This window comes from Amborella trichopoda, chromosome 8, assembly GCF_054954075.1.
Source record: "Amborella trichopoda isolate Santa Cruz 75 chromosome 8, AtrichopodaSantaCruz75HAP2 v2.0, whole genome shotgun sequence".
In the NCBI taxonomy this organism is placed as follows: Eukaryota; Viridiplantae; Streptophyta; class Magnoliopsida; order Amborellales; family Amborellaceae; genus Amborella; species Amborella trichopoda.
Genome location: NC_142343.1, coordinates 17,127,061 through 17,153,559, shown reverse-complemented (window position 1 = coordinate 17,153,559; position 26,499 = coordinate 17,127,061). Strand labels below are relative to the sequence as shown.

The 26,499-nt window shown below is 39.2% G+C and overlaps 1 protein-coding gene across 43 annotated transcripts in view; it reads left to right on the top strand.

The window, feature by feature from the left end:
* LOC18440454 (Pseudouridine synthase family protein) overlaps positions 1-24,732 on the top strand; it is a 104,669-nt gene extending 79,937 nt beyond the window's left edge. For 16 of the 43 annotated variants that reach the window (XR_016061245.1, XR_016061244.1, XR_016061240.1 and 13 more), the window contains one exon: positions 24,157-24,732. Coding sequence is in view for 31 of the 43 variants with exons in the window: in XM_011627346.3 (XP_011625648.2) it covers positions 24,157-24,270 (114 nt within the window). In the remaining 12 variants the exon portion in view is untranslated. Of the gene's footprint in view, positions 1-5,181; positions 5,433-5,505; positions 5,543-24,144 lie in introns of those variants that run through there. The other 27 variants (XR_016061243.1, XR_016061238.1, XM_088874506.1 and 24 more) reach the window with 8 other exon arrangements.
* Positions 24,733-26,499: the final 1,767 nt, after the last annotated feature.

The following is a 26,499-nucleotide window of genomic DNA, read 5'->3' as shown; positions in this document are numbered from 1 at the left end:
CAAATGGTTATTTGGCTTGTAAATTAGACCTCGACTTGAGCTCCCTTCAGATACCTCAACATTATACAAACAGAATCCATGTGGGGAATCTTGGGAGAGTGCATAGACTGACTCACTACACGTATTGCAAAAGCAATATCGGGCTTAGTGATGGTCAGATAAGTCGGTGTTCCTACATGTCTTATACCTTCCTGTATCCTCAAACAACTCCCCCTTATTGACGAATAATTTTGTATTTAGATCCACAAAAATATCAATTGGTTTAACTCTTAACATTCTAGTTTTTATCAACAAATCAATCACATAGTTCTTTAAGACAAGCTCATGTCATGCTTTGATTTGGCTACTTTATTTCCTAGAAAATACATTAGCTGTCCCAAAACCTTTGTCTAATCGTATTGTTTTAGATGTCTCTTCAAATGACTGATTCCTTCTTGATCATTGCTTAGAATGACAATATCATCAATATATAAAACCAAGACAGTTATCCTGGTGTCCTACTTCTAAATAAATATTGAATGATCTTCATGGTTGCATCAAAATCCATATGCAGCAACAATTTAACTAAATTTCTCTAACCATGAATGTGGGGATTGCTTCAGACCGTACATGGCTACCTTCAACTTACATACCTTGTCCGACTTCACCCGAGCAACAAGCTTAGGTGTTGGGTGTTGCTCCGTATACAACTCCTATTGTAAATCATCATGGAGGAAGCCATTCTTCACATCGAGCTACCACATTGGCCATCCTTTGTTTGTTGCTACAGCTATAACTCCTCGAACTGAAATATGTTTGGCAACTGGAGTAGAAGTTTAAGAGTAATCAATGTCAAAAGTTTGGGTCTATCCAATGGCATCCAATTTGGCTTTTAATCTCTCGACTGTGACATCGGGCTGATTTTTTACTGCATAAACCCAGTGATACCCAACAATCCTTTATCTAGTTGGTAACTCAGTGAGTTCCCATGTATCATTCAAGTTGAGTACATTTGTTTCCTCTTCCATTGCTTTCTTCCATCTATCATGAGAAAACATTTTCTTTTAAGACTTAATAAAAGAAATAGATGGAAGAGTTGAAGAAAAACTTCGATAGGATGGGGACAATTTGTGAAGGTAACAAAATGAGCAATAGGATGTTGAGTAGAAGACCTTGTCCTTTACTAGTGATTGGTACATTATTATAACCAGACACAGACTGTGAGTTAGAAGCAGGAAGTGGATCTATGAAGACGATGATTAAGTGGTTAGCTGAGTCGGTGGAGGGTGTTGATCCTGTACTTTTCTTCTCGTGTAAACCTCTATGGGCTGCTCTTAAGGGACATCGTGATTTTTAGAAGTTCAGCAGTCTAGGTAATTGAGGTGGTAAAGAAGTATCAACATGAATAACACGAGGAACTATAGAAGAAGAGGATTTTGAGTCTTCTTTTGGAGCAGGATAATAGAAATTTTGTATCAAGCATACGACCCCTCTTTTAGAAAATAAGGAGCATTTTAAAAATAAATTAGCACAAACAAATTTCTTTTGTAAGCCCAGATAAATACGAATAATAACTTTTCTGGAAACATGAATACCCCTGAAAAACACACTTGGTAGCTCAAGGATCCAACTTATCATTACCAGTTCGGTTCTTAACACATGAATAATGCATACACACCCAAACACTCGAGGAGGAACAACAAATAATAGAGTGTCAGGAAAGAGAATATAATGTAGTGTTTTTCCATTCAAAAGTAAAGAGGCATACGATTTGTTAGATAACATGAGGTTTGCAAGGCATCTCCCCCAATGAACTTTTGGAACATGCATATTAGTTAGCAAAGTGCCGGTTGCTTCAAGTAAATGTTGGTTTTTCTTTACAGCAACCCATCCTTTTGAGGAGTATGCGCACAACAAGTGTGATGTACAATCCATTTTTGAGAAAAATAATTTGAAAATTCTTGAAAGATATTCTTTAACATTAATAGACCGTAAACACGCACATTCTTATTGAGTTGGGTTTGAATCTCCTTGTGAAACAATTAAAAAATGGAGAAAATCTCAAAACTCTCTTTTGTTAAATATAACCACATAAATAGTCATCGACGAAAGTTATAAAATGTCTATGACCAGACAAACTTTTAACTCTAGTAGGACGCCAAATATCCGAATGACCAACTGCAAATGGAATAGATCTTCATTTATCAATCCTAGGCTCAAATGACACCCTATGATGCTTGCTTAACTGACAAGCCTCACATTCTAATGTAGACACTGACTCTAATAGTATAGACCGCCTGACTCATACTTCAACCAATCATCCTCTTTGTCTTAGGTCTTGCAAGACACAAGAAGAATGATAAAAGTTTAGAATGCATTAAGAGATTTGGTTAATTTACCATAGACAACAAACTAAAAGGAAAACTTGGAATATATTGCATAGATGATATAGAAAGGCAAGTAGGCATAATTGTACCTTGTCCAGAGAACCTAGACAGTGATCCATCAGCCAAAAATAGAGTACTCACCAGTGATGTGGTTGGTAGCTCTTGAATCAATAACCTAAGGAGTAGGTTTTTGAGATGCAAGAAGCATTGAAGTACTTGAGTTAGCAAGGATGGCAGTAGAAGTGGAAGGGTGGACAATAGGTTGCTTGCTTGTTTAACAAGTTTATCTTATTCTTCGCTTGAAAGCACAACAATGTCACCAGTAAAATTTGACTTTGTTTTTTTTTTTATAACTGTTAACAATTGTATAGATATGAAAAGATAGATACAAGTGAAGAAGTTTAATCCAAGAGTGCCTAACAACTAGGACTCCTGGTAAAAAGAATAGGTCAACAGACTGTAAACAAAATGGGGTTACAAGAATTTCCCCTTACAAAGTGAACTGTAGATGTACAGAAAAGATACAATCAGGACCGTATAAGTAAAGCTAAAAAAGGACCTAGTCCAGAAGGGGTTTGAGTAGGGTGCAAGCTTTGTGCCCATTCCAAAAACAAACCGTTAAAGTGCCAAATCTTCAGCTCAGGCCATGGCTCCGTCCTTAGCTAGTAGATCGACGAACCTTTTCGACATCCTTGAGATAGGCGTCCATAAGATTGGCGTATGCCAACAAAGATGCTCGATTTCATCATAAATGGGCATGAGGTACTAAGAGGGAGAAGCTGTTTTGGAAGCCCAAGAGATAATGTTCCTGGCGTCACCCTCCACAAAGAGAGTATGTCCCCAAGACCGATCGAAGCTCTGTAAAATTTGACTTTGATGATATCACTAGATCCATTCAAATAAACATCATCACTCTCAGAGATATACGTTACATGATTTGCTCAAGCTGGCTTACCAAACTTAATACTTGTCAATCGTATGATTTGTATTCCCACAGTTCATGCACTTTCGAGTTCCACGACCCTGCCACCATCACCTTTACTATGGCCCCTTCCGGAGTAACTACCATGTCTCCCACCTTTGTCCCCATCACCTTTTCCCACAGATGTATTCAATTTTCATCCATCACTAACACTTAGTCAAACGAAGGCGTAATAGGGGTTAGATATATTGACATGTTGAACGCATACATACACATTATTGAGGGATGGTTGCTCACTACTTGCAAAAATCTATCTATGGACAGGATGGTTATCAGGATTATGACTTGATAAAATTTGGCAACTCTGAAATCATCATGTTGCTTCCTCCGTAATTCTGTATCTCTAGATATAGGCTAATACAGATTCAGTTCCCACATACCTCTATGGGCACTACAATATTCACTCACATTCTTTTTACCCTGGTGCAATTGAAACATTTTCTCAAACAGTTCATATACCTGAGAGACATTCTTATCTAATATGATTTATTAGTGTCGCCAAATTTATTTAGCCGTGTCGAGAAACATTGCATTCACACTTATTTGAGGTTCCATATTACTCGATATCTAAGTCATGATTATGTAATTTTCTTTCACCCACTCTTCCTGTCTACTGTCAAATTCACTAGGCTTGTCCTCAGCCAAGTATTTCAATTTCCCCCTTAGCACCAAAGGATACTTCAACAACTTGAGCCAATACAACACATTTAATTTTGCTGAAGTATTTTTATCCCATGTCTTCGAGAAGACTGAAGCTTTTGGGTTTAGTTTCATTAGCCATGTGTGTATCAAATAAAAAATTGAGGCAATCAGGTTCAATAGAATAAATCACTCACACCAAGCCTAGTAATGCTAAGACAAGGAGAAAGATACTTATTATTCAGATCTGAGCATAATCACTTTCTCATTCTTGAACAAACTAGGACAACACATTATGTGAATTTCAGCATCACCATTTTGTCACTCTTTGAGTAGACTTAGGCAACAACATCTATACGCGCACAAAAAAATTATGTTTTTAAAGAGAGAACTCTGGCGGATCATTCATAATTTGCTGCAAAAATAAAAAAATAGGGAACGATTACTCTTTTATATCGATCCTTAAACAACAATCACATAAACAGTAGCATCAAAAAACCCTAGGAAGTAACTCTAGGTCTATCCTAGGGTTTCTGTAAGAATAGATCTGGCAGTTTAAAAAAATATATTTAGGTTAGAAAACATAGAGAAAGAATAAAGAACAAAAGGATCAATATTCCGATACTTTGCTAAGAGACGGAGAGAAAGAGTAGCGAGAGAGTTGATTAGATTGGTGTGAGAGTCCAATGAACCTCACGCATCTCTCATATCTTCTTCTATATAATGAAACATGAAATATGGCAATACTGCCCTTACAAACTCGAATTAGGGCATATATGTTCTAACGACTTAAATGAAAGGGAAATAAGGATAAAAGGAGTTTTAACAACAACAAAGCACTTGATGCTTAATGTAAGCATAATGAGAAATTGATTTTCCATTTTCTGTTGATGTTCTCCATTAGTATGGCTAAAATAATGTTCGAGTTTTCTTGACATTAGTATATGTTACTGAAAAATATGAAAAGAAGTGCAATTTGGAAAGAAATGTTAACTTTGGTCGAAATTTTAACTATGCACGCATTGGATTGTTATGGGCATTGAAAGCGACACTTTATTACTATTCTGATTCTGGTTTGCTTTAGACTTCCAATCTCCTTTCCATGGGGGTAATGAATCATATGCATTCATGTAGGATGCTACATGAGGCAATTCACAGGATTCTGTAATATCTATAATCTTCTTCTGGATACAGGATGCTATTTTTCACATCATGGGCATCTCTGTACCAAATTTTGGTTTTGCTTTTTCAATTGCAGACAGGAGCTCGGCTTTGGGCTAATGTGATTTGTAGGTGGCAATCCTGTCACATAGGAAAGGAAGAAGCTATATATGTGTTAACTTGCAATGAAGGCAATTTTGTAATTTCTGTGTATTTTAAGTAGTTTATATATTGTAAAGTCATTTTCTTTCATATAATACAGGAATTAGAGCATTGCCCTAGTATGCGTTTTTGTGGTATAATAGTATGTGCCTCTCTTCTCTCTTCTTCTCTATGTTTTTTGTGATATCTGAGCAGGTTTGAATATGCTCTCAGCGTAATCAACTTAATCAAGGTAACCCATATTTCCTTTTTGAAGATTCATTATATCTTTCTCTTCTAGTCCCAAACTTTTTGTTCTTCGTCTTTACTCTCATCATTTTCATCCTTTATTCTGGGGGCACCCACTATTCATTCTACTGTTCACACTACTGTTGATGCTAATATTCATGATACTGTTCTTTCTGTCGGAGCTTCATATGTCAGCCATAAAACTCTTGATTCTCTTCATCCAATATAAAGCCCTACAGCTCGTCTAAATCTATAATAATGCTCTTCACAACCTATTTCTCTCTTAAAAAAAAAAGGAAAAAAAATCCTAACTGTTGATCTCCTTCTCAATTCTCGAAATCTAATCCAAAATCCGAACTGCTTTTCTCTTACTCATTAAATTTTACCAGCTGGTTTCTTTCCCTTCTTTCTTTTTTCTTGAAATCTCATGTTCTCTTGCTCTCTTATTTTGTTAAAAATGACTTGTCTTCTTTTACTTTCATTGGTCTTCCTAATCCTGAATACATACTTGTTAAACTCAATTTCTCATATTATTTTACTTGGAAATGTTTAGTTCTAACTTTTATAAGAGGGCAGCCATTACTGGGGCACATTGATGGTTCGTTACAGTCTCCAGTTGAATTTGTTAATTTGTTACAAAAGAAGAGGTTAGTAAGAAGGAACAACTAAGAAAGTTGTTCAATTCAGCCTTGCTTATGATAATTGGATCTCTAAGGACCTCTTCAGTTGGACCTCTAAGAAGGGCTTCCTGAAAGCCCTTTAATTGCTTAGAAAATCTAGAAAATCAAATCCAAACCAAAAGGATGATGTTTGAATCAATTTCTCAAAAGTTTGAATTAACCTACAATTAGGACGTGCGAGTGAGTTCAAATGGAAGGACTGAAAAGGGCAAGGGGTCGGCCCAAACGGATGTGATTGGAAATAGTTCCAAAAGATATGGGGACTTATGTCCTCACTAAGGATATGGCCTTTAATAGAGCAGAATGGAGAACCATGATTCATGTAGCAAGCCCCAATTAATTGGGAAAAGGCTAAAATGTTGATAATGATGAATAACCTAACCCCCCCCCCCCACCCCCCCCCCCCACCAACTTTCCTTTCTCCCCTTACGTAGGGGAAAGTACAAAAAATGCGCCTCCACGAGGGTCATTTTTTCCCTTGGGGTGGGCACAACCCCTACACGGTAGGAGCTCGTCGAGGTGGGCTCCTAGGGTTCAGTGCCCTAGAGGGCTGTATTGGCCTAGTCGATGTGCCCACCCCCTTTTTTGGAACATAGTGTAACATTTGGGAGGCCCTTCATGACTTATTTTTCTCAGGAAGCAGAAGCCTTAATTATGCATCTTCGAAAGTGAACTTCATGTTTGCAAAAGAAATAATATGTCAGTAAGCCTCAGAATTTTATCACAAGATAAAAGCCCTATATGATCAGCTTTCTATAGTGCAAGATCCTCTAAGTGACAATGTCCATAATGTTTTGATAGTTTTAAGTGATGATGATAAAGTCTTTGTTTCCTCTGCGATGATGAAGACACCATTTACCTCATTTGCTGATTGCGGCCATTATTGTTGCAACTTCAAGTACTATTCAGCCTTAAACCCTCATTGGAACCGTCTTCTACTACAAAATCTCATCTTTTATTGTCAAACAATAATTCCAATATTAGTAAAGGCTGGAAGTCAAATCATGGTGGAAGAGGTAGAGAATACGAAGGCAAAGGACGTAGAGGTTGAGGCGGAAGAACTAATTTTCATCTTAATTAGGGTTGTGGTTTGCTAGCTACTCCTCCAGTAGGATCATCAGTTGTTTCAGAGGTTGGTGTTGCTTGCCAGATATGTGGAAAGAAGAATCATACAACCAATAAGTGCTTTGATTGTTATAGAACTCAGCTAGTTGGATGTCAAGTTGCTACTCTAAATCACTCTTGAGAACATAGCTCTCCTCGTGGATAGTGGTGCTATAAGTTATGTTTCAGGTGATAGTGGCATGTTCTTATCTCTAAGTCCTTACTCTAGTATTGGCTCTTATGTGATTGGTAATAGAACCTCCCTCACTATCACTTATGTTAGGAAGTGTCAAAATTCACTCCTTATGTGGTCCTATCTATTTATCTATTATTATTATTTTTAAAATGTATTGAAATGTTATTTTAGTTTCTCAATTAGATTGAGAGAATTCTTTTTTCATGTGTATTTACCTCCGATTTTGTTTTTTCTGAAGGAACAACAAGTGGAGATAATGTGCACTAAAGGATTTTGTCGGGGACAGCTTTGTATTATCGATGACCATGTCAAGAAGAAGCTCCCATTATTCTTTTCTTCTTTTCGTTTAGGTCATTGCAGTTCTGAGCCTTTGAATAAATTATTTAAAGGCATAATTTTCTTTCATCTTGAGATTCAATCTTCGTTTGTGTGTCATTGAGAAAGTTGGGTAAATATGTGAAACTTACATTTAGTACTCTAATAAACAAGCTTCCGCTCCCCTCCAATTAATTCATTTTGATGTTTTTGGGTCCCTTTCATAGTTATGAGGATTGGAAGCGATTGAAGATCCTGGAGCGGAAGCGGGACCATGGATTGAGTGATGCTCGAAGATCCATAGTTGAGCAAACGAGATCCATATATTGTGTGTTATAGGCATTAAGATCCCGAGATCCCCAATATGTAGGGAGTGGGATTTAAATTTTTCCAGGATTGAATCATACAGTATATGGGCTTGGGGTTCGTGAGCATAAATTGAGAGGCTACTCTAGTTCGAGAATGACATCTGAAATGAGGATTCAAATCTCAGTATTGACCTTGTTGTCCCTCCATTGGGTCCTTTCACTTAGACGCCGTTGGGGTCGACGAGAGGGTAAATGTCTCTTTCACTCTCACTCTTCCTCTCCTTTATATTGTCATTGCTAAAAATTAATTATTTATACTGTCTCTCTTTGTGCTTTCTCTCAAAAAGTGGTGGGCTCTGCCATTCTCTACTTTGCATTCACATTCTAGCGTCCTCTCTCTATCAAGTGGTGAGGATCTCTCTCCCTTTCTCAGATGTACACACATTGGGGAGTCTTGTGTACTATCTCATTCTCTCCAAATTCCTCATTGGGGTACATTGTGATCGCTGCCCTCCAACCCCCCCTCCCAAATGAGAGGTGGACAGGTCCCGGTAAATTAGCCTCAAGGAAGTTAAGCCTATCAATTGGGACCTCTTTCCCCACTTATAATACCACAACTACTATCTTCTTCCTTCTCTCTCCCTACGCTCTCGTCTCCTTTCTTTGAAACTAGTTGCAAGTCATAACTCACAAGGAATGTAAATTGTAAATATAAATTATATATAAGAAATCAAGGCCTTTAAATAAATTGTAGGTCATAAAAAAAATAAAGAACCTCTATAAGTAGGTAATCTGTATGAAATTGTTTGTACTTCATAGTTTAAACCATAGTTATCGGAATCTCTTTGCCAAAGGCTGATTCCAGTTCGGAACCCGACTCGGCGATTCCAACAAGGAATCTTCACGGAACCCATTTCCTGGAACTTAGTTTAGGAATCTCATTTCAAACCTTTTCAGAATCTTGATCCCATTTTTTATGGAATCTCGGTCCCAACTGTTTGAATCTCGATTGCAACATTGAATCTTAATTCTACATCTATTGATTTCTGATTCCACATATAATGAATCTCGATTCGTTTTGGTTTTGAATCCAGAATCCACAACATCAATTACCTTGGTTCGTAGGTGCAGGGAACTACAATTCAATCAACATGGAATCTTGCTTCTACCCCTATAGAATCTCGATCCGAACCATTTGGGAATCTTGATTCCATGAAATCAAGTACTGTAGTTCATAGGTGCACAAATCTGCGATTTGTTGTATGTGCAATCTCACCTCAAATATTATGAATTCTGATTTAAGTTATTTGAAAACCCAATTGGGGGACATTATTTCCCATGGTTTATAGATGCTCCAAATAGTAATCCGATGAACACGTAACGAAGTATTTGTACCTCTAATCAACTTCAAATGGAAATGTTTAGAGTTAAGTGGTCCTCAACATGTATGTATCAATGTCTTTTGCAGGTAACAAAGGTAGGTATAACTAGGCCGTTGGAGCATTAAGTTCAGGAGATTTTGGTCCATTGAGAATTAAAATTTGAATAATTCGCATCTTCAACCTCATTATCACAAGGCACAAAGCTGTCAGTATGTATGGGATTTGCATTCTTTTATTTATTTATTTTTGGAGAAATGATGTTTTCTACGTCAAACCTTTCTTTGTTTTTGAACAACTGATGTTTATGATATCAAAGCATCAAATTACTCGGCACTCAATCTGAAGTTATAAGATGCAATCATCTTTATGTCATATTTTTTGACATCGAATGACAATAAAAATTAAGTGGCCTATGTTTTTTATAGATTGATTTCATTAATTGTGCATTGTATTGATCCATTAGAGAGATTGTAAGTCGAGAAATTTAAAAATAATGTACACGTGTGCCGAGTTGATCAAAGATTGGCCTTGAAACTCCTTGTTGTATAATTTAATCTTGTATGACATTATCGGACTATCGTTGTGGTAATAAGTTATAAACTGTTTGGTAATACTTCATTGCCAAGTGAAACAAAGAATCAAAACTAACTATCCATGTCTCTTCTTGATGCTTGATTATAAAGGGGTTATAAATCTTGATTGCCAAATGGGTCGAAACTCAAATCCAAAATGCTATGAATTTTGATTCCAATTTGAGTTGAATTTCGATTCCAAGGTGCTTTGGAATCTCGATTTCATAAACTGAAGGAATCTCAATTCCATATTGGTCAATTTCGAAATAGGTCGGAAACTCAATTCCAATTGGCACAATACAATGTGGAAATTATAAAATAAACCTACTACAATCTTGATTCTTTTACTTTGACTGTCTGTATAAAAACTATATTCAAGGGTTGAATTCAAAACGTCAAATTTGAATTCTAATAGAAATAGGGTGTCTGTAAATAAATATAAGTCAAGACCTTCTAATATGAAAATAAATGAATTATGTTGGGAAGATTTACTAAACTTTGCCTAGGATTATCTTCTTAAGACTTAGTACATCTCACACCCAATTACACTTCTTGGACCTCTAGCCCTGCTGAATTCTATAGATTGGAAGTTCCTTAAGAAATACACGTTAGAGGTTTGAGAGCATGAACTGGGTCTAAGGCTCTCTTAGGGAACGCCCTATGTGGCACCACACTGCTACAACGTGAGCAGGGCGTGCTCCCTTCCTTAGCACTAGGGTTGTCGTGCCACCCTTGGTGGTGCGTGCCACCATCTAAGGAAGAGAAATGAGAGAAAACTATATATAGAGAGAGAGATGAGGCATGGAGAGGAGAGAAAGTAGGAGAGAGAAAGGGGCTAGAAAACTGAATGAAGAAATAATGGGTGACCTCCTTGTTTTGAGTTTTTCTTAGGGTATATAATTAGAATTCAATTTGACCAATAGGATTCCTAGTTTGTGACATGAAAGGAAAAATGAATTTGATCCATCCAATCAAAAAATCAGTTATCATGATTCAGGGAGTCTTAGGAACCTTAGCACCTGAATCTTTGACCCATATCCACGTTAGTCAAACTAGGATAAGGTCCTTCTAGTTTAATTTGAATTCTGATTTAAGTAAGTAGGAATCATAATCCAAATAGAAACTCCTAATACAATTAGGATTTCTATTTTAATTTGAATTCTGATCGAAGTAGGACTCCAAGTCCAAGTAGGAATCCTAATCCAAATAGCACTCTATTACAATTAGAACTTCCATTTTTCTTAGAATTTTGATCTGAGTAGGAGTCCTAGTCCAAGTAGGAACCCTAATCCAAATAAGACTCTTAAAAGCAAATATTTTAAATTCAAGTAGTGGCATCCCACTTAGTGTCCAGCATGTAGCCCTTGTGGCCCACACGTGTGGGAGTTGGGCCCTTTGCCCCCCACGTGGATCCCAGTTAAGGCCAAGTCTTTATTAATTTGCAAAATTTCAATTTTGCCCTTTCTAGGCTTTTACAACAAAAAATAAGTTTTTAAATTTTTTGAAAGAGTATGAAGAAGTCATAGAATCATAATTAAAGTTAAAAACAATATTACTTGAGTTTCTTAATAAATTCTAAAACATTGAAAAATACATTTAGAAGTGCATTGGTACCAATTGGTCAAGAAAAACAAATGTCAAGGCACTCCATCTGAATAAGAAACCGTGATCTACAATTATCTTTTCAAACCAAGCCGATGGGACCCATGACCCACAATCAGGGACAGGGGCCCATGATTGACCTGTCAAAGTTGGCCAATAAATAGTGGAACCACGATCCCGTTATTTGGATTACAGGTTTCCCCTAAAAGCAAGTCAGATGCACCTAACACTATAGTGCAAGGGGGATTCTCACTATACATCATCGTGCGAAGGAATGGTTTTTATCAACTGTAGCAAATTCCCCAGGGTAGAAAAACTATAGATGCAAGATATGGCTAGGAAGTCAATGCTTTCTTTTTGGCCACTTCGAATCTGGGAATTGTTAATGAACCTGATTCATTCATCTACTCTGTTTGATATTTGAATGCAAAAGCAAAAAAAAGTGCATGTTGGGTTTTTGAAACAGTTCGAATCATTATGATAATAATCAGTTTGATCTGTTTTACCGAGAATTAATCCTCCTGGTGCTACATCGTAAGCACACTGAGAACGTAGGTAATTGTAACCATATACATATGAAATGACAGCAATGGAGTACCAATCTTCGGATTTAATTTGTAAAGTTTCTATTCTTTGGTAATCGAAGCCCAAAGATCTATGAACTAGCTCATGCCTACACAGTTGCTTCCCAATATGCAACTGTCACATGTACATGCCGTGTTGAAGTTTGTTGAGGATTTTGGCCTTTACTTTCACAGGCCTACATTCGCACACAAGAGACTGCAAAGCTCTCCTGGCCTACCAGCCATCCGTAGGCATTTCTCTAACCTCAACAAAAGACAAAGCTCTTGAAACCCTCAATAGTAGTGTTTATTCCCAGGGAAACAGAGTTTTGGACATATGACCTTGGGCCATAGATCGCCTAACCCTGGGTATGTCAATCAACATACACTCCCATTGCAGTGTACAATCTATTATATTTATTATATTTACAGCCTCTCGAGCTTTAAAGGCCACAAACCTAACAAACCTTGGTCTTAATGTAAAAGAAGCATGGTGCCAAGTTGGTGGAGGTTCAATTCTAATTAAACATGGACCTGTGATTTGGATAAGTGGAATCTAGATCCCTTTAACTAGGGATCTAGATGCCCAATTTTGTGGATCGAGATCCCAAAAATAAATAAACGCTTGGATCGAGATCCCTTATCCTAGAGTGTGGGATCAAGCATCTGTAGCTTGAGCGACCACCTCCTTGGGAGATCCCAATCCATAGTCTTCTTTATCTAATTCTTTATATTATGTTACATTTGTGGATGATTTCTATCGTTTCATCGGGATATTCTTTCTTAAGAAAAAATGTGTTTTCTCATTTATTTGTTCAAAATCGTGGAAAAATACCTCTAGTCTTCTTTTGTAGTGATGGAGGGGAGAGTTTTGATCCCAGAACTTTAGAACTTATCTAGAAAATAATGGTGTGAAACAACAAAAATAACGAACACACAACAGAACAAAATGGAGTACCAGAGAGAAAACATATGCATATGAATGAAGTTGCATTGTCCATGATGTTTATGAGTGGAGTTCCTAAATTTTTATGGACAGAAGCATCTCATATAGAACTTTATCTCATCAATAGGTTTCCTACAAATGTTCTACATGGGAAATCACCTTACCAAGTTCTACTTGGGAAGGACCTTGATTATTCCATGTTGCACTGATTTGAATGTTTATTCCTATGTTCATGTTGACAAGAGCCAGAGAAATAAGCGATCCTCAACGACGAACATTTGTGTTTTTACTGGATATGCTAATGGATAAAAGGGATACAGGTGTGACAGTCCTAGATTGAAAAGCGTTCCTTCTCTTGAGATGTATCTTTAATGAAAGGAGGATGTATAGCCTCCTTATATTATGGATGCAAATGTTAGTAAATAGGAAGTGACACCACTTTTTGTTGATAAAGATGTAGATAGAAGTGGTGAGCAACACAGTCTTGAGGACGAGATAATTGATGAAACTCCTCCAAGACCTGGGGAAGAGTTTGGGGGATATATGTACCGAGATCTAAATCAAGGCTCTAATAAAATTGAAGAATTTATAAATCACTTGTAATATATTATATCAAAGAAGAAGGTGTGAAGGGCAGCAAGAAGATGGTCCAAATAAAGAAATAAGCCAAGAATAGCATGTAAAAGAAGAAAGCGTGAAGGGTGGCAAGAAGATAGGCAAGTTGAAATTAAAGAGAGCACTCAAAGCCCACACAACTCTACTAGAACAAAGTATTCAATTGATCGATGGGTAAGTTATGACTACTTCACTCATGGTTTTCAAGTTTTTATGTATGAACTCAAATTCGAACAACCTAGAGCTTTTCTTGAGGCAATATATATAGGGATTGTTTGCAAAATACCATTTATCTGTTGTACATAGAGGTCACAATCTTTCCCACTCATTAGATGTCAAATTGGATAGCTTGGGGTATGTCACGTAGTCTGGGTTTTTTTTTTTTTGGAACTTTTGTCTATTCAATGAAATTTAAATGACAAGAATGATTATGACCTCCATGTACAAAAGATAAATGTTCTCTTTCTAGACAATCCTATATATATATATATATATATATATATATATATATATATATATATATATATATATTATATGGCAAGAGAAAGGTCGGCAGTGGATTGAGGATCTGGTAGAAGAGATTAAGACTATGTACATGAGCAAGACTTGGGAGATAGTTCTTAGACCTGCAGAGAAAAATGTAGTGCGCTTGCAAGTGGGTTTATAAAGTGAAGTACAAGTCAAATGGCACCGTGGAAAGGTTTAAAGGAAGGCTGATTGCAAAAAGATTTAATCAGCAACATGGACTTGATTAGCTTTAGACCTTTTTGAATAAGCAAATATGACCGATCGCAGGCCATATTGTATGCCGGCTGATCTGATTAAAAGATTAAGGATATTTGAAGGACCAGCTTTCTGTAGTCCAACGATACAGAAGTTTAGTAGGGGCATTGCAGTGTGTCACTCTTACAATGCTGGATATATCATATGGTGTTAACCAATTGTGTCAATTTATGCATGCTTGCACTGACAATTTCATGGTAGCATTGAAGATAATAATCAGATGTGTAAAAGGAACAATGAATCTTGAGCTGCTTTATAAAAGAAACAACATGAGTAAATTGATTACTGCGTCCATAGTTGGGTACTCTGATGTAGACTAGGCTGGAGATCTAGATTCTAGAAGATTAGTTTTAGGTTATTGTGTCTTCCTTGGTAGAAATCTAATTTGACGGATGAGTAAGAAACAAAAAATTATTGCAAGTTCTAGTACTGAGCCTGAGTATCTAGCGCTTGCAGATATAGTTTTTGAGATTTCATGGATATGAGATATTGTTTCTTGGAACAAAAATATGCAAGTCAACATTTTTACTGTGACAACAAGAGTGCTCTGGCAATATCAGAAAATCCAGTATTTCATGATCGTATTAAAAACATTCAGGTAGATAATCCTTTTGAAAATGAGAAAATTTAAGAAGAGATAGATGCTTGTTTTATTGGGATCGAAAATCAAATAGCTGATATCTTCACGACAGGGCTTGCAAAAGATTGGCACAAGTTCTTAAAGAACCAGTTGTGCATGTTCAAACATGATGTGCAGCTAAAGGGGGAGTATTAGAATGCAACAAAGGGCAATTCTGTAATTTGGGTGTATTTTAAGTTGTTTTATATATTGTGAAGTCATTTTCTGTAATGTATATGGGCACATATGTCGTTACTCAGGATGTAATATTATAGATGTTATAATACAAGAATTAGGGCATTGCCTTGGTATGTGTTTTCATGGCAGAATAGTGTGTGCCTCTATGTTGTTCCATCTGTCTCAAAGCAAGGGGGCATAGACTCACACCATGTAAACTTATAATCCTTGGGACATGCGTTATGACAATCAAGCTGCCATTAAAGGACCAAACCAAACATATTGTAGTCGGTTGTTAATTTGCAAGAAACAAGAATGTTGCTAAAGAATGTTGGTCTTCTTTGTAAAAAGATCAAACTAGCTGACATGTTTATAAAGGCCTTAGAGAAGCAATGGTTACGTGTTAAGCCAGCTTGTATAATTGATATTTGTGCAGTGTCTTTAAGGAGTGCTGAAGTATAGTGGTTGTGGTATGAGTGTCTTGGTTATTTGTTATCCTTCTGTACTCCATTTGTAATACATAAACCTACATGGGAACAGCCTTAAATTAATATGTAATAATAAAAGGCCTAACAAGTTTGTAATTCTGTTACTCACTTTTGTACTTTTTATTAAAAAAGGAAAAGGAAAACTATAATACCCCTTAAGTTACAATATGAATAACATAAATGGCTGTGACACATGTATCAAATGAAGTACACAAGATGTACATGTCTCAGTGATAGACATGCAAGAAGGTTGGCATTTGTGAAACAAAAATAAGTTGCAAATGCTCCGACTAAATCGTAATCAACTCATAGTCCTCATCCTGAATGTGCCTCAGATTGAACTTGAAAAACTAACATTGCTGGGAGGATCAAAATCCCTAAATCTAAGTTCTGAAATGGTTCCATACTTGTAATACAAGTGATAGGTGTTGCAATACAAGTGGTAGGTGTTGCTAATGTGACCCTTGGAATAACAATAAATAAAAAAATAAAAGCTTCAGATTGCCTGGATTTTGGACTGTGGAATTACGATGGAAACTTCCCCTTTGAATTTAACACCCCATGAACACCCTATTACTATGGATAAGGGTCTTACCAGATAGAGTGCCAGGTCTGATACTATGTAAAACTGGTATTGGAATGAGATCTCAGAAATGATTCTCATTATGAAATGAGCGATCAAGTCCCTTAAATATGAATGTAAAACAAGATAAAATAACAATGACTTTAGTTGAGCTTAATACAATAATATAGCACTAATTTAATAATAGAATGTTTGTTTCCGGCCAAAAAAATGACAAAACATGACAATTACTGCTGTGACTCTTGATTATTTTAAGTATGGACAAGATATATTTACTCTCAATGGGCACTATGTTATTTATATAATCTGCAACATGTTTGTTCTAAAAGGTACTTGGTAAAAATGCACCTCAAAATAAGTAGCATGCTTGTTTTGATGAGTAGCTTTTCCTTGAAGTTCATTCTATTGTGAAGTTATAGTTCTCCTCTCTATAGTTTTTCACACTCCATGAGAATATAGACAAATCTTAAAAAGAGTAACATAATATAGTGATCCTACTTGAAAATCAATATTAGAATGAATCGAATGCATCAGTATCATTAACTTTAATAGTGTAAACTAGTAATCCGGCCAGTACTGTACAGGTATAGAGGAACTCGCCTTCGGCCAAGTCCTATTAGACTCGGCAGAGTTTTTCAACACTGGCTTTAGGAAACTCTTAAATGCTTCTGGAGTAAAGGGCTACGCCTACAAACCTCAAATTTTATGTTTTCCTATTAAGAATTTAAGTAAAAGAAAATATCTTAACTTGCGTCACCTATATGATCCTGGAATCCTAAAGCCTAACAATGGCGTTCCCCCGCTCTTTCGCGCAACTTTTCTCCTCCAGCCACCCCACCACCCTTTCTCCCCTGCCCTCCACCCTTTCCGCCTCCCTCCCCTCAGCTTCCCTTGGGTCTTTCCCCTCATCGCCTCTGTCTGGGTCCTCGGTTATTCGAGTTCAGGATTCAGCCCCCCCCCCTCGTGTGGCCTTGCTTAACTCCCTCGTTGGCTACTTCTCTCCCCCCCGTTCTGACCTTCGTGCCATTGAGAAGTAGGCTCAACGGTCCTGGAATGACCCTAACATTGGCTGCCGCTCCCTTTAGTGTGGAGGCATCCTGTTTTCCTTCCCTTCCAGGGAAGGGTCGGAGATGGCCTTACGCTCTCCCCCTTTGGCCTTCAAAGGTGCTACCCTCTCCATATCTTGTTGAAACCCTAGCGTGGGAGCCTTTCTCCCTCGCCGTAATTGGCTTCGAGCTTTCAACATACCCCTCCATGTGTGCAACTTGGGAACTTCCGGGTTAGCTTGGCCTGGATCCCGTCTTTGCCGCCTTCCAAACTCCACTTCCAAGCTAGCCCATCCCCCGCCACACCCTCGGGACTCTGGTTCCCCTTCTCCGGATGGTTGGACTGTGGTTTGCGATCGAAAGCGGCTCTGGAGAGGTCGTCTCGGCATTTCTGGCCACCAGCGTCCTCCTTTCCAGCAAAACTTCGGTAAGTTTGTGGTTGTTGTCCCTCTCAGTCGTCGTACGCCTTCTGTCGAAGCCGTGTTGCCTGCTGCTCCGCCGTCACTGCCGTCAACCTCTTCCCTTGACCATCCCCCATTGGTTGAGAGGGTGCCCTCTTCGATCTTGAACTCCCCCTTGCCCCTATAAGTTGGTTATTTTTTATGCAAGTTACTTGTTGGCTCCTCTTCTTCCTGCCATGTGTCGTCTATTGTGGCCTCCTCTGGGTCTTTGCTTTTTGTTTCCTCTTTTGCCCTTGTTGTTTCTTCTCTTATGTCGTCTCTACCCCCTCCTTTCTCCTCTATTCCTCCCTCCCCCCCCAAAACCTCTCTTTCACTGCCTCTCTCTCGTCACTTGCCCCATCCTAATCCCCCTTCGTGGTAGACTTCCCTGGCGACACATCTGCTCTGGTGTTGCTACCACCTGGTGCCACCACCTCTCTTAGTTTATGCTCCACTTTGCTGTCACCACTTGGTGCCAATCCTATCTTCCCTTTTGTTACTCAGCCACTTGGCACTAACCCTTCTTCATTTTCCTCCTCTCCCTTGATCGCCTTCTGGAGTCTCATCCTCCATATCGTGCTCGTCCCCATCCCTTCGTCAGTGCGGCCTCCTTCTCCGTCGACTCTTCCGGGTTTCCTCGCCTCTTCGTCACAAGGCTCTGCTCGTCGGCTCTCGCCTGCTTCATCGCCTACCCTTTCTTTGTGTGAGGCCTCCCCTTGCCTGTCGACCCTCATTCACCAACGACCCCCCTCGATTCCGGCAAGGCTCAAGCCCTCTTGTCAGTTAGTCTGCCCCCTAACAGCTCTCATCCCCCCACTTTGGCTCCTGCCCGCCCGCCCCCTGATGCCCCACCTGGGTCTCGGCCTTCCTCCTCCTCTGTTTCAGCCTGGCCTCCCTCCTCTTTCGCCTCTCCCCTCGCCTCTCGTGCCTCCTGCCGGAGGGGTAATCTCTGCCTCTCTCTCTCCACTGGGGTCTCCCCTTCCTCTTGCCCTTGGTGATTGCCCCATTTCCCCTTCCCTATCTTGTTCTAGTGGGGAGCCCCTTGGCACCATCGTCCCTCCCTCTGACAATTCTGATTCCACCAAAGCTTTTGACGCTGCCCTAGGCGACACCCTCAAGGTAATCAAGGTGATGGGTATGGCTTTTCCTGGCCATCAGGAGGCCCTCATCAATTTCATAAAAAATGACCCTTTCTTCCGAGTGAACTTTAATTCCAAAGGCCGAAGGGAAATGGTTAATCTCATCTACGACATCAACGTTGATCGTGATGGTCCATTCGCTGACCCCCCAAATGCCGATTTGCATTCTTCGAGTGGTCGACCCGTCATTCGTCTTATAGGGAGATGTTCTGCTCCCTCTCTCTCCCTTCCATGAAGATTTTAGCTTAGAACATCAAGGATCTCAGTGACCCTTTGAAACGCCGGCACATTAAACGGAACTCTAATTCAAGGATTTTCCCCACGGTGATGGCGTTCTTTGACTTCATTACCAGCAATCAACTGCTGGATGTACCCCTTCAAGGGGCTCACTTCACCTGGTCGAACCACTCGGAAGACCCCTCTCTGTTAAGCTTGACTGGTACCTCCTTTCTCTTGAGTGGGACTCATCTTTCCCCAACTCCCACTCCGTAGTCCTCCCCAAGCCTATCTTCGATAACCAGGCTATCCTTCTCAACGCTATTGTCCTGGGCCGAGGTCCCAAGCCCTTCCGTTTTGAGCTGTCTTGGTTGGAGGAGCCCCATCTCCCCTCCCTCGTTGCCTCGTGGTGCCTTTCTTTCTCCCCTATTGTTCGTGGTTGGCCTGGCTTTCGCCTTCAGTGTAAGCTACATCTTTTAAAACTCGCCCTTAAGCACTGGTGCAAAAACCTTCTGGGGAATTTCTTGGACCAAAAGCAGCTTTTCTCAACACTATTCTCCTCCTTGATTCTCACGAGGAATCTGCAGCCCTTTCTCTTGCTAACCAAATTGAGTGTCGCGAAGGCAAGTTAGCTCTCCATTCCATTCTTCGTCAGGAGGAAATCTTTTGGGCGCAGCGCTCCAGGGTCAAGTGGTTAAAACTGGGCAATAATAACGCCGCATTCTTTCATAAGATTGTGAATTGTCGCAAACGTGACAATACCATTTCCCTTATCAAAGTTGGAGATCAGCATCTCGACCAACCGCAGCTCATTGAGCAAGCCTTCATCAACTTCTTCCAGACCCTTTTCAAGGTGCAGGAAGGCCGAGGCCTTTTTGTCATCCCTTAGTTTCAGGGCTCTCCCACCCGACAAAGCAGTGTGGTTGGAACGCCCTTTCGAAAAAGCTGAAATCCTTGAAGCAGTCAAGTCCTCAGGCCACGACAGAGCCCATGGCCTCGACGGCTTCCCTGTTGCGCTCTTTCTTCAGTTTTGGGACACCCTTAAGACTGACGTGGGGGCTTTCTTTGCTGATTTTCACTCTAGCGGAGTAATCAATAGGGCCTTGAATGCTACCTTTCTGGCTTTAATCCCCAAAATCAAAGGTGCGAAGGAGTTAAGAGACTCTAGGCAGCCTAGTCAATAGCTCTTACAATATCCTCTCCAAGATTTTAGCCACTAGAATCCATGAGGTACTGATTTGGGTCATCTCACCTACTCAAGGCGCTTTTGTCAAGGATCGTCAAATCCTAAACGGTGCCCTTATTGCGCACGAATGCCTTCATACCCGTCATTTGGCAAAAACCCCTGGTTTGGTTATTAAGCTGGATTGGGAGAAGGCGTATGACCACGTCAACTGGGATATTCTCGATGAGACATTACATCGCATGGGCTTTGGTGCATGTTGGCAGAGGTGGATGAGAGGGTGCATTTCCTCACCCACTTTCTCGGTTATCATCAACGGCACATCCAAGGCCCTGTTTCAAGCTTCTTCCTTTTCTCTATTGTTGCTGAAGTCTTCAGTGGTTCCCTTTCGAGTCTGTACCATGCTGGCCTGGTCAAGGGCTTCAGGCTAGCCCCAAGGGACCTTCGGTCTCCCACCTTCAAATGCCGATGACACCCTCCTTTTTTGTGACGCCTTACCTGATCAGATCCACTACCTTCGCATTTTTCTCAGATGCTTCCAATGGGCTACGGGCTTCAAAGTTAACCTTGCCAAGACCAGTATGATGGGGGCGGCCATGACTTTGGAGTCGGTGTCCATTTTCGCTGATCTTTGGGGTTGCAAAGCTCAACCATTTCCTGCCTCTTATTTAGGTTTTCCCCTATGTATCGGGAAGCCTAAAGCTAGTCAGTAGTCCCATATTATCGATAAGTTCGATAGTAGATTCGCAGGATGGGAAGGCCTTTTCCTCTTCCTTGTAGGTAGACTCACCCTGATCAAGGCGACTCTCTCTAACACCCCTATTTACCGAATGTCCCTTTTCCCAATCCTGGTCTCTGTGGCAAATCGGCTCGAACAACTCATGAGAAATTTCCTTTGGTTTGGCACTGATGGAAGGAAATTTCATCTCATTGCTTAGGTGACGGTCTGCGCCCTGAAATCCCTTGGAAGCCTAGGCATTCGCAACATTAGGAAGACCAATGCTGCACACATTGGTAAGTGGTGGTGGAGGGTTGCATCCCAAACAGATCACTTATGGCAAGAGGTGGTCCGTCTCAAATATCGGTGGCCTCCGGAGGCTTGGTTTCCTGACTCAGGGTCCCCTACAATGCCTCAAGTATTTGGAAGCATTTCCATTCTTGCCTTCACCGCTTCCTCTCCCATATTCGCTTTCATCCTAGAGAGGGTAACCGTATTGCCTTTTGGTCGGACATTTAGTTGGGCCACACCCCACCCAGGGACTGATTCTCCACCTTTTACCGGTTGGCTAGAAACTAGTTATCCACCATTGCTGAGAATTTTGAACCCTTTCCCTGGGGAAGGGTTTGGACCCCTGCCTTCAAAAGGTCCCTTAATGACTCCGAGTTACCTGATTTTCTTGATTTTGCAGACCCTGCTCAACATTTTCCTCCCTTCTTCGGGTTTTGATAAGGTGGTTTGGACCCCTTCCCCTTCAGGAGTGTTTTTGGTTGCCTCTTTTTATAAGGCTTTCCTCTTGTCCTCCCTTGCTCCCCCCCTTCCTCTCCTGCCCATGTTGCTGCTAAGGCCTGAAATTCTCTGGGTCCCCTAAAATCACCTTCTTTATTTGGGTGACCACCCGTGAGAGAGCCTTAAACGTGGACCATCTTCAAAGAAGGGGCCTACAACTACCCAACAGATGCATTATGTGTAAGAAAGAAGCTGAAACCAATGCTCATCTCTTTCTACATTGTGAGATAGTGCCTTTCCTCTGGAACTCTATCCTCCAACTTTTTGGCTGAAACCAATGCTCATCTCTTTCTACATTGTGAGATAGCGTCTTTCGTCTGGAACTCTGTCCTCCAACTTTTTGGCTAGGTTTGGGTCACCCCTCAGACTGTTCCAGAGCTCTTCTCTTCTTACCTTTCACTCTCGTGGGCTAGATCAGGTATTATTCTTTGGAAAGCTTCTGTGCCAACCTTACTCTCGACTCTGTGGTTGGAAAGGAACCAGAGAATCTTTAGGGGAGAATTTTCTAATCCTGTCACGCTGATGGAAAAGGTGAGATCTTTGGTCTTCTTTTGGGCAACCAACTCTAAAGCTTTCAAGTGCTTCTCAGTGGCGGACTTCCACCAAAATTGGAAGGCTATGCTTCAGTTATGGCCTACCCAAGTTCCTAGATCAGCCTCTTGGTTGCAATTAAGCTTATTTTCGATGGTTGCTCCCTGGGCAATCCTGGACCCTCAGGTGTAGGTCGCATCTATCACAACCATGCAGGCTGCACCCTCCTCTCCTTTGAGCAGTCCCTCAGTAGCTCAGACTCCACCGAGGCAGAGGCAATGGCTCTCCTTCATGGCCTTCGATACTTCAACAAGGACTGGGGAAACTCTCTGGTGATCGAAGGAGATTCTGCCAATGTTGTCGCTTGGGCTTCTACCCCAGCCCAGTGCCCTTGGAGGCTAGAGTCCGTGTTTGACGAAATCCAATATAGGTGGTCCCTCTTGCAAAACACTTGGAGGCATACGTGGACAGAGGCCAGCTCCATCGCTGACTCTAGCCAAATCTGGAGCTCTGGGCTCAAATTCTGTGGACGGTCCACCGGAGATCACCTAGTTTGGTTTTGATCCTATTATAGCTTTGTACTTCTGCTGCCCTGTTATGGGCTCTATTTCTGTTGTCCTGTAAAGGGTATTACTGTCCTTCACTACTTGTGGGAGGGCAACCTTTGTGTTTTCTTTTTATCTCAATACAAGTAAACATTCTCAAAATAAAAAAAAAAAAATTATTAGTGTAAAACACTCAAATGTGTTTAACAAAGATTAATGACTCCAGGTTTTTTAAGATCAAATATTTAGTTTATCGAATAAAAGTCCTTGTTTAATTTGGAAAACTCGCCAAATCAACTTGACGTACAAGTCAGGGCGGTCATACCAGCACTAATGCACTGTCAACTCGATATCCAAGTCATGTTGTTTTATAAATGGAAAACTTCAGATGTACTATTTAATAAATAAATGTCACTTGTGAGAATGCGGGATTAATAGAATCAGAATATGCTGTCAATTTGAACCCCATAAACAATTTCCCTCTTTTAAAGGATTTTTGCAGAGCTTGAAAAACTTGGTCCAAGTTCCATTTCTGTGAGTCTACACCAAAAATGCTAGCTTAAGGCATTTAAGGCTCTTCATGAAGAGTCTGGGCAATGTTCTAGGTATTTAAATCAACTCGATAGTCTCTCTGAATCAGCTCGAGTTGAGTAGTCGTGAATATAACGTACATCATTAATAAAAAACACGAACAATTTTCTCTAATGGTTGCTGACGTAGTTGACAATTCATAGTCAAACGTGTTGGCCCGGTTCCAGCCGGTCTATTGGTTTTCGAAAAGCAGATATAGCTATTTTTAGCATATAAATTGTATTTCAGCTCAACCAGGAAATTCAACAATCACTTGGCAAGCAAGGATATAAAAAATCAGTCATTATAACTTGCTGTAAATTTCATTAGTACTCTATAAATGATGCACTAAGATGACAACTTTGTCATGCATAAAAGAATCAAAACTCAATATTGATCATGAGTGTTGTGAATCTCATAATGAACATAAACCTCATAATGAAGTTTACTCTTTTGAAACATGCATTCTTTTGTTCTATTTGTTTCTCTCAATTAGAATGGTGTACAGGTAATAGAAATTATTGCGCCACTCCCACGTATCCTCCAAAGTGAAGAAGAGCGTGATCAGTATACAGAGACACTGATGGAAATTCAGACAACTGATGCTTCTAATTCTCTTTAACGTGATGTTGTATTCAGAGAAGGTTGGCAAATCTGCAAGCGATAACTCAATATCCTACTCCAATGATAACCAACATTTCTCCTGCAAAAAAGAAAAGATATGTTGCTCCTCCTATTGTGGCTTGAAAATTTCAAGAGAACCACATTCTAATATCTTACTCTTTTATGACCATCGTATTGTTATATTCTTTATCTTGAACATCTTTACTGGTCTTTAGTCAATGAGTTATTTAATAGATAGTTTCTCCTGCTCTTTAATGCAATGATACATACTGGACACTCAAATGGATTGTAGCAACCATGCTTCGTCCTGTCCTTCATACTGAAGTTCTACATGTTTCATTTATCCTTCCATGGCAACATTTGCCTGTTGTCTACTTGTTGAATTTTGACGACAATTTATGAGATTACATACTGTGAGTAATCCAGTTATCTAGAGATCCATGCATTTTTCTTTCCAAAACATTGTCTTTTCATAAGAAGATCAAGACTTTTGGTGCCACCTAAGAATTTTTTTTTTCTTTTTTCCATAAATTCTTTTGGGTATGGTAGGGGTTCGTGCATCTGTTAGTCGTACAAAGAAACTCGGGTTCATGGTCAATGATTTACAGTTTTCGGTGTGGTTTGCATAAGGTTGCAACATTCAAGCACCTCCAACCTTTGTCATGAGATACAATTTTGGTGTTAAAATTTTTTAGGATTTTCTGGTAATAATCTATTTTTTTCTCTAATATAAAATTTTAAAGTAAAAAAATGTTTCAAATCAAGCAGATTTATAAGCACATAAAAATCTTGAAAGTACATGGTCTAGATAATGTGTAGCAAGATGTATTATTTTTATGACTTGAAATCTCTTGTTTTCTCTGTATCTATGAATCTCGATGTCAAGATAATCAATAATATGTTTTCCTAATATTGAAACAACTTTTTTTGAAAGATTTTTTTTGGAAAGATTTTAGAGTTGCACTTTAGTTCTACATTTCAAGGTGTCAATCTTGCTAATTTTCATATTTCTATTCGGAGATACAAACTTTAATGCTTGTGATGTTCATGCCTGTCTTAATAAAAAAATGATGTAACTAAAAAAATAATATAAAATAGTCTCTAATACTTTACTATTATTATTATGTAATGGGAAAGTATAGAATGAAACCATTTGCCTTTGGTACAAGGTCAGACATTAATCTTGACCATTGGATGTGAAATTGGGTGGAAGCAATTATTCCATTAGACATTAAAATTAGATGGATGCAATTATTCCATTGACCAAGCTCAAACTTCAAAGGAAGGTTTTGCAAACTTCATATCGGATGGTTGTAAGCAATTGCGACCACCTTGTATCAAAGGTAAATGGTCTCATTGTATATAATCCTTTATAAAATAACTTTTCAAAACATACATTTTTTCATGTCATATAACTTATTTAACGGAACAGGTTCTAAACTTCAGTCTAACTCACCTCAAACTCTGATCGAGTTTGAAAGAAAGACTAATGCGATCTTGTGAGAGGATATAGTTTTTTATTTTTTTTTCTTTTTCACCCTTTTTCTTTTTTACTTCTGGCCAAGATTAATTACAAGTAGGTAAACTCTTGTTTCAAAGAAAATAAAACTAGCAAATCTAAAATCTTAAAAATCTTGATGCCAGTAAACTAATTTTCTTTAATCAAAGAAATAACCATAAAAAAAATAACCATAATTTTTATGTTTGGGAAAATAAAAACAATGTAATTAAATATGGTAATAAACAAAACGAGTGTTGGAGATTATCTCAATCGGGCTTATTATGTTCCACACTGCGCCACCATCATCCGATGGTACATGATCAATTATTAACTTTCAATTTCAATCGGGAAAGTAAGTTTAGGTCAAACCTTTCAATGGAACTTTTGAACTCCTCTTGATCACAAATTTCAAATTTAGGTATAAACTATAGAATCTAGTTTAAGAGAGATAGTATCTGCTTACTTCTACCCAACCTTTAGGATCAACATAACATTACATAAGAGAGAGAATACCATCTAGGTGGGACGTGCCCTTTAGATCTTATTGAGAGAGTGATAGATGATCTAAGTGGAACGTGATGCTTACCAAAATTCTAGAGAGAGAACTAGGTTGCGGTGTTCCCTTTAAGCTTATTAAAAGAGTGAAATATTTAAAGAGAGAAGAGAGATATTTGGGTTTTTCATGGCTTGCCTTTTCTTGTGAGATTGAATATGTATCATTGATCT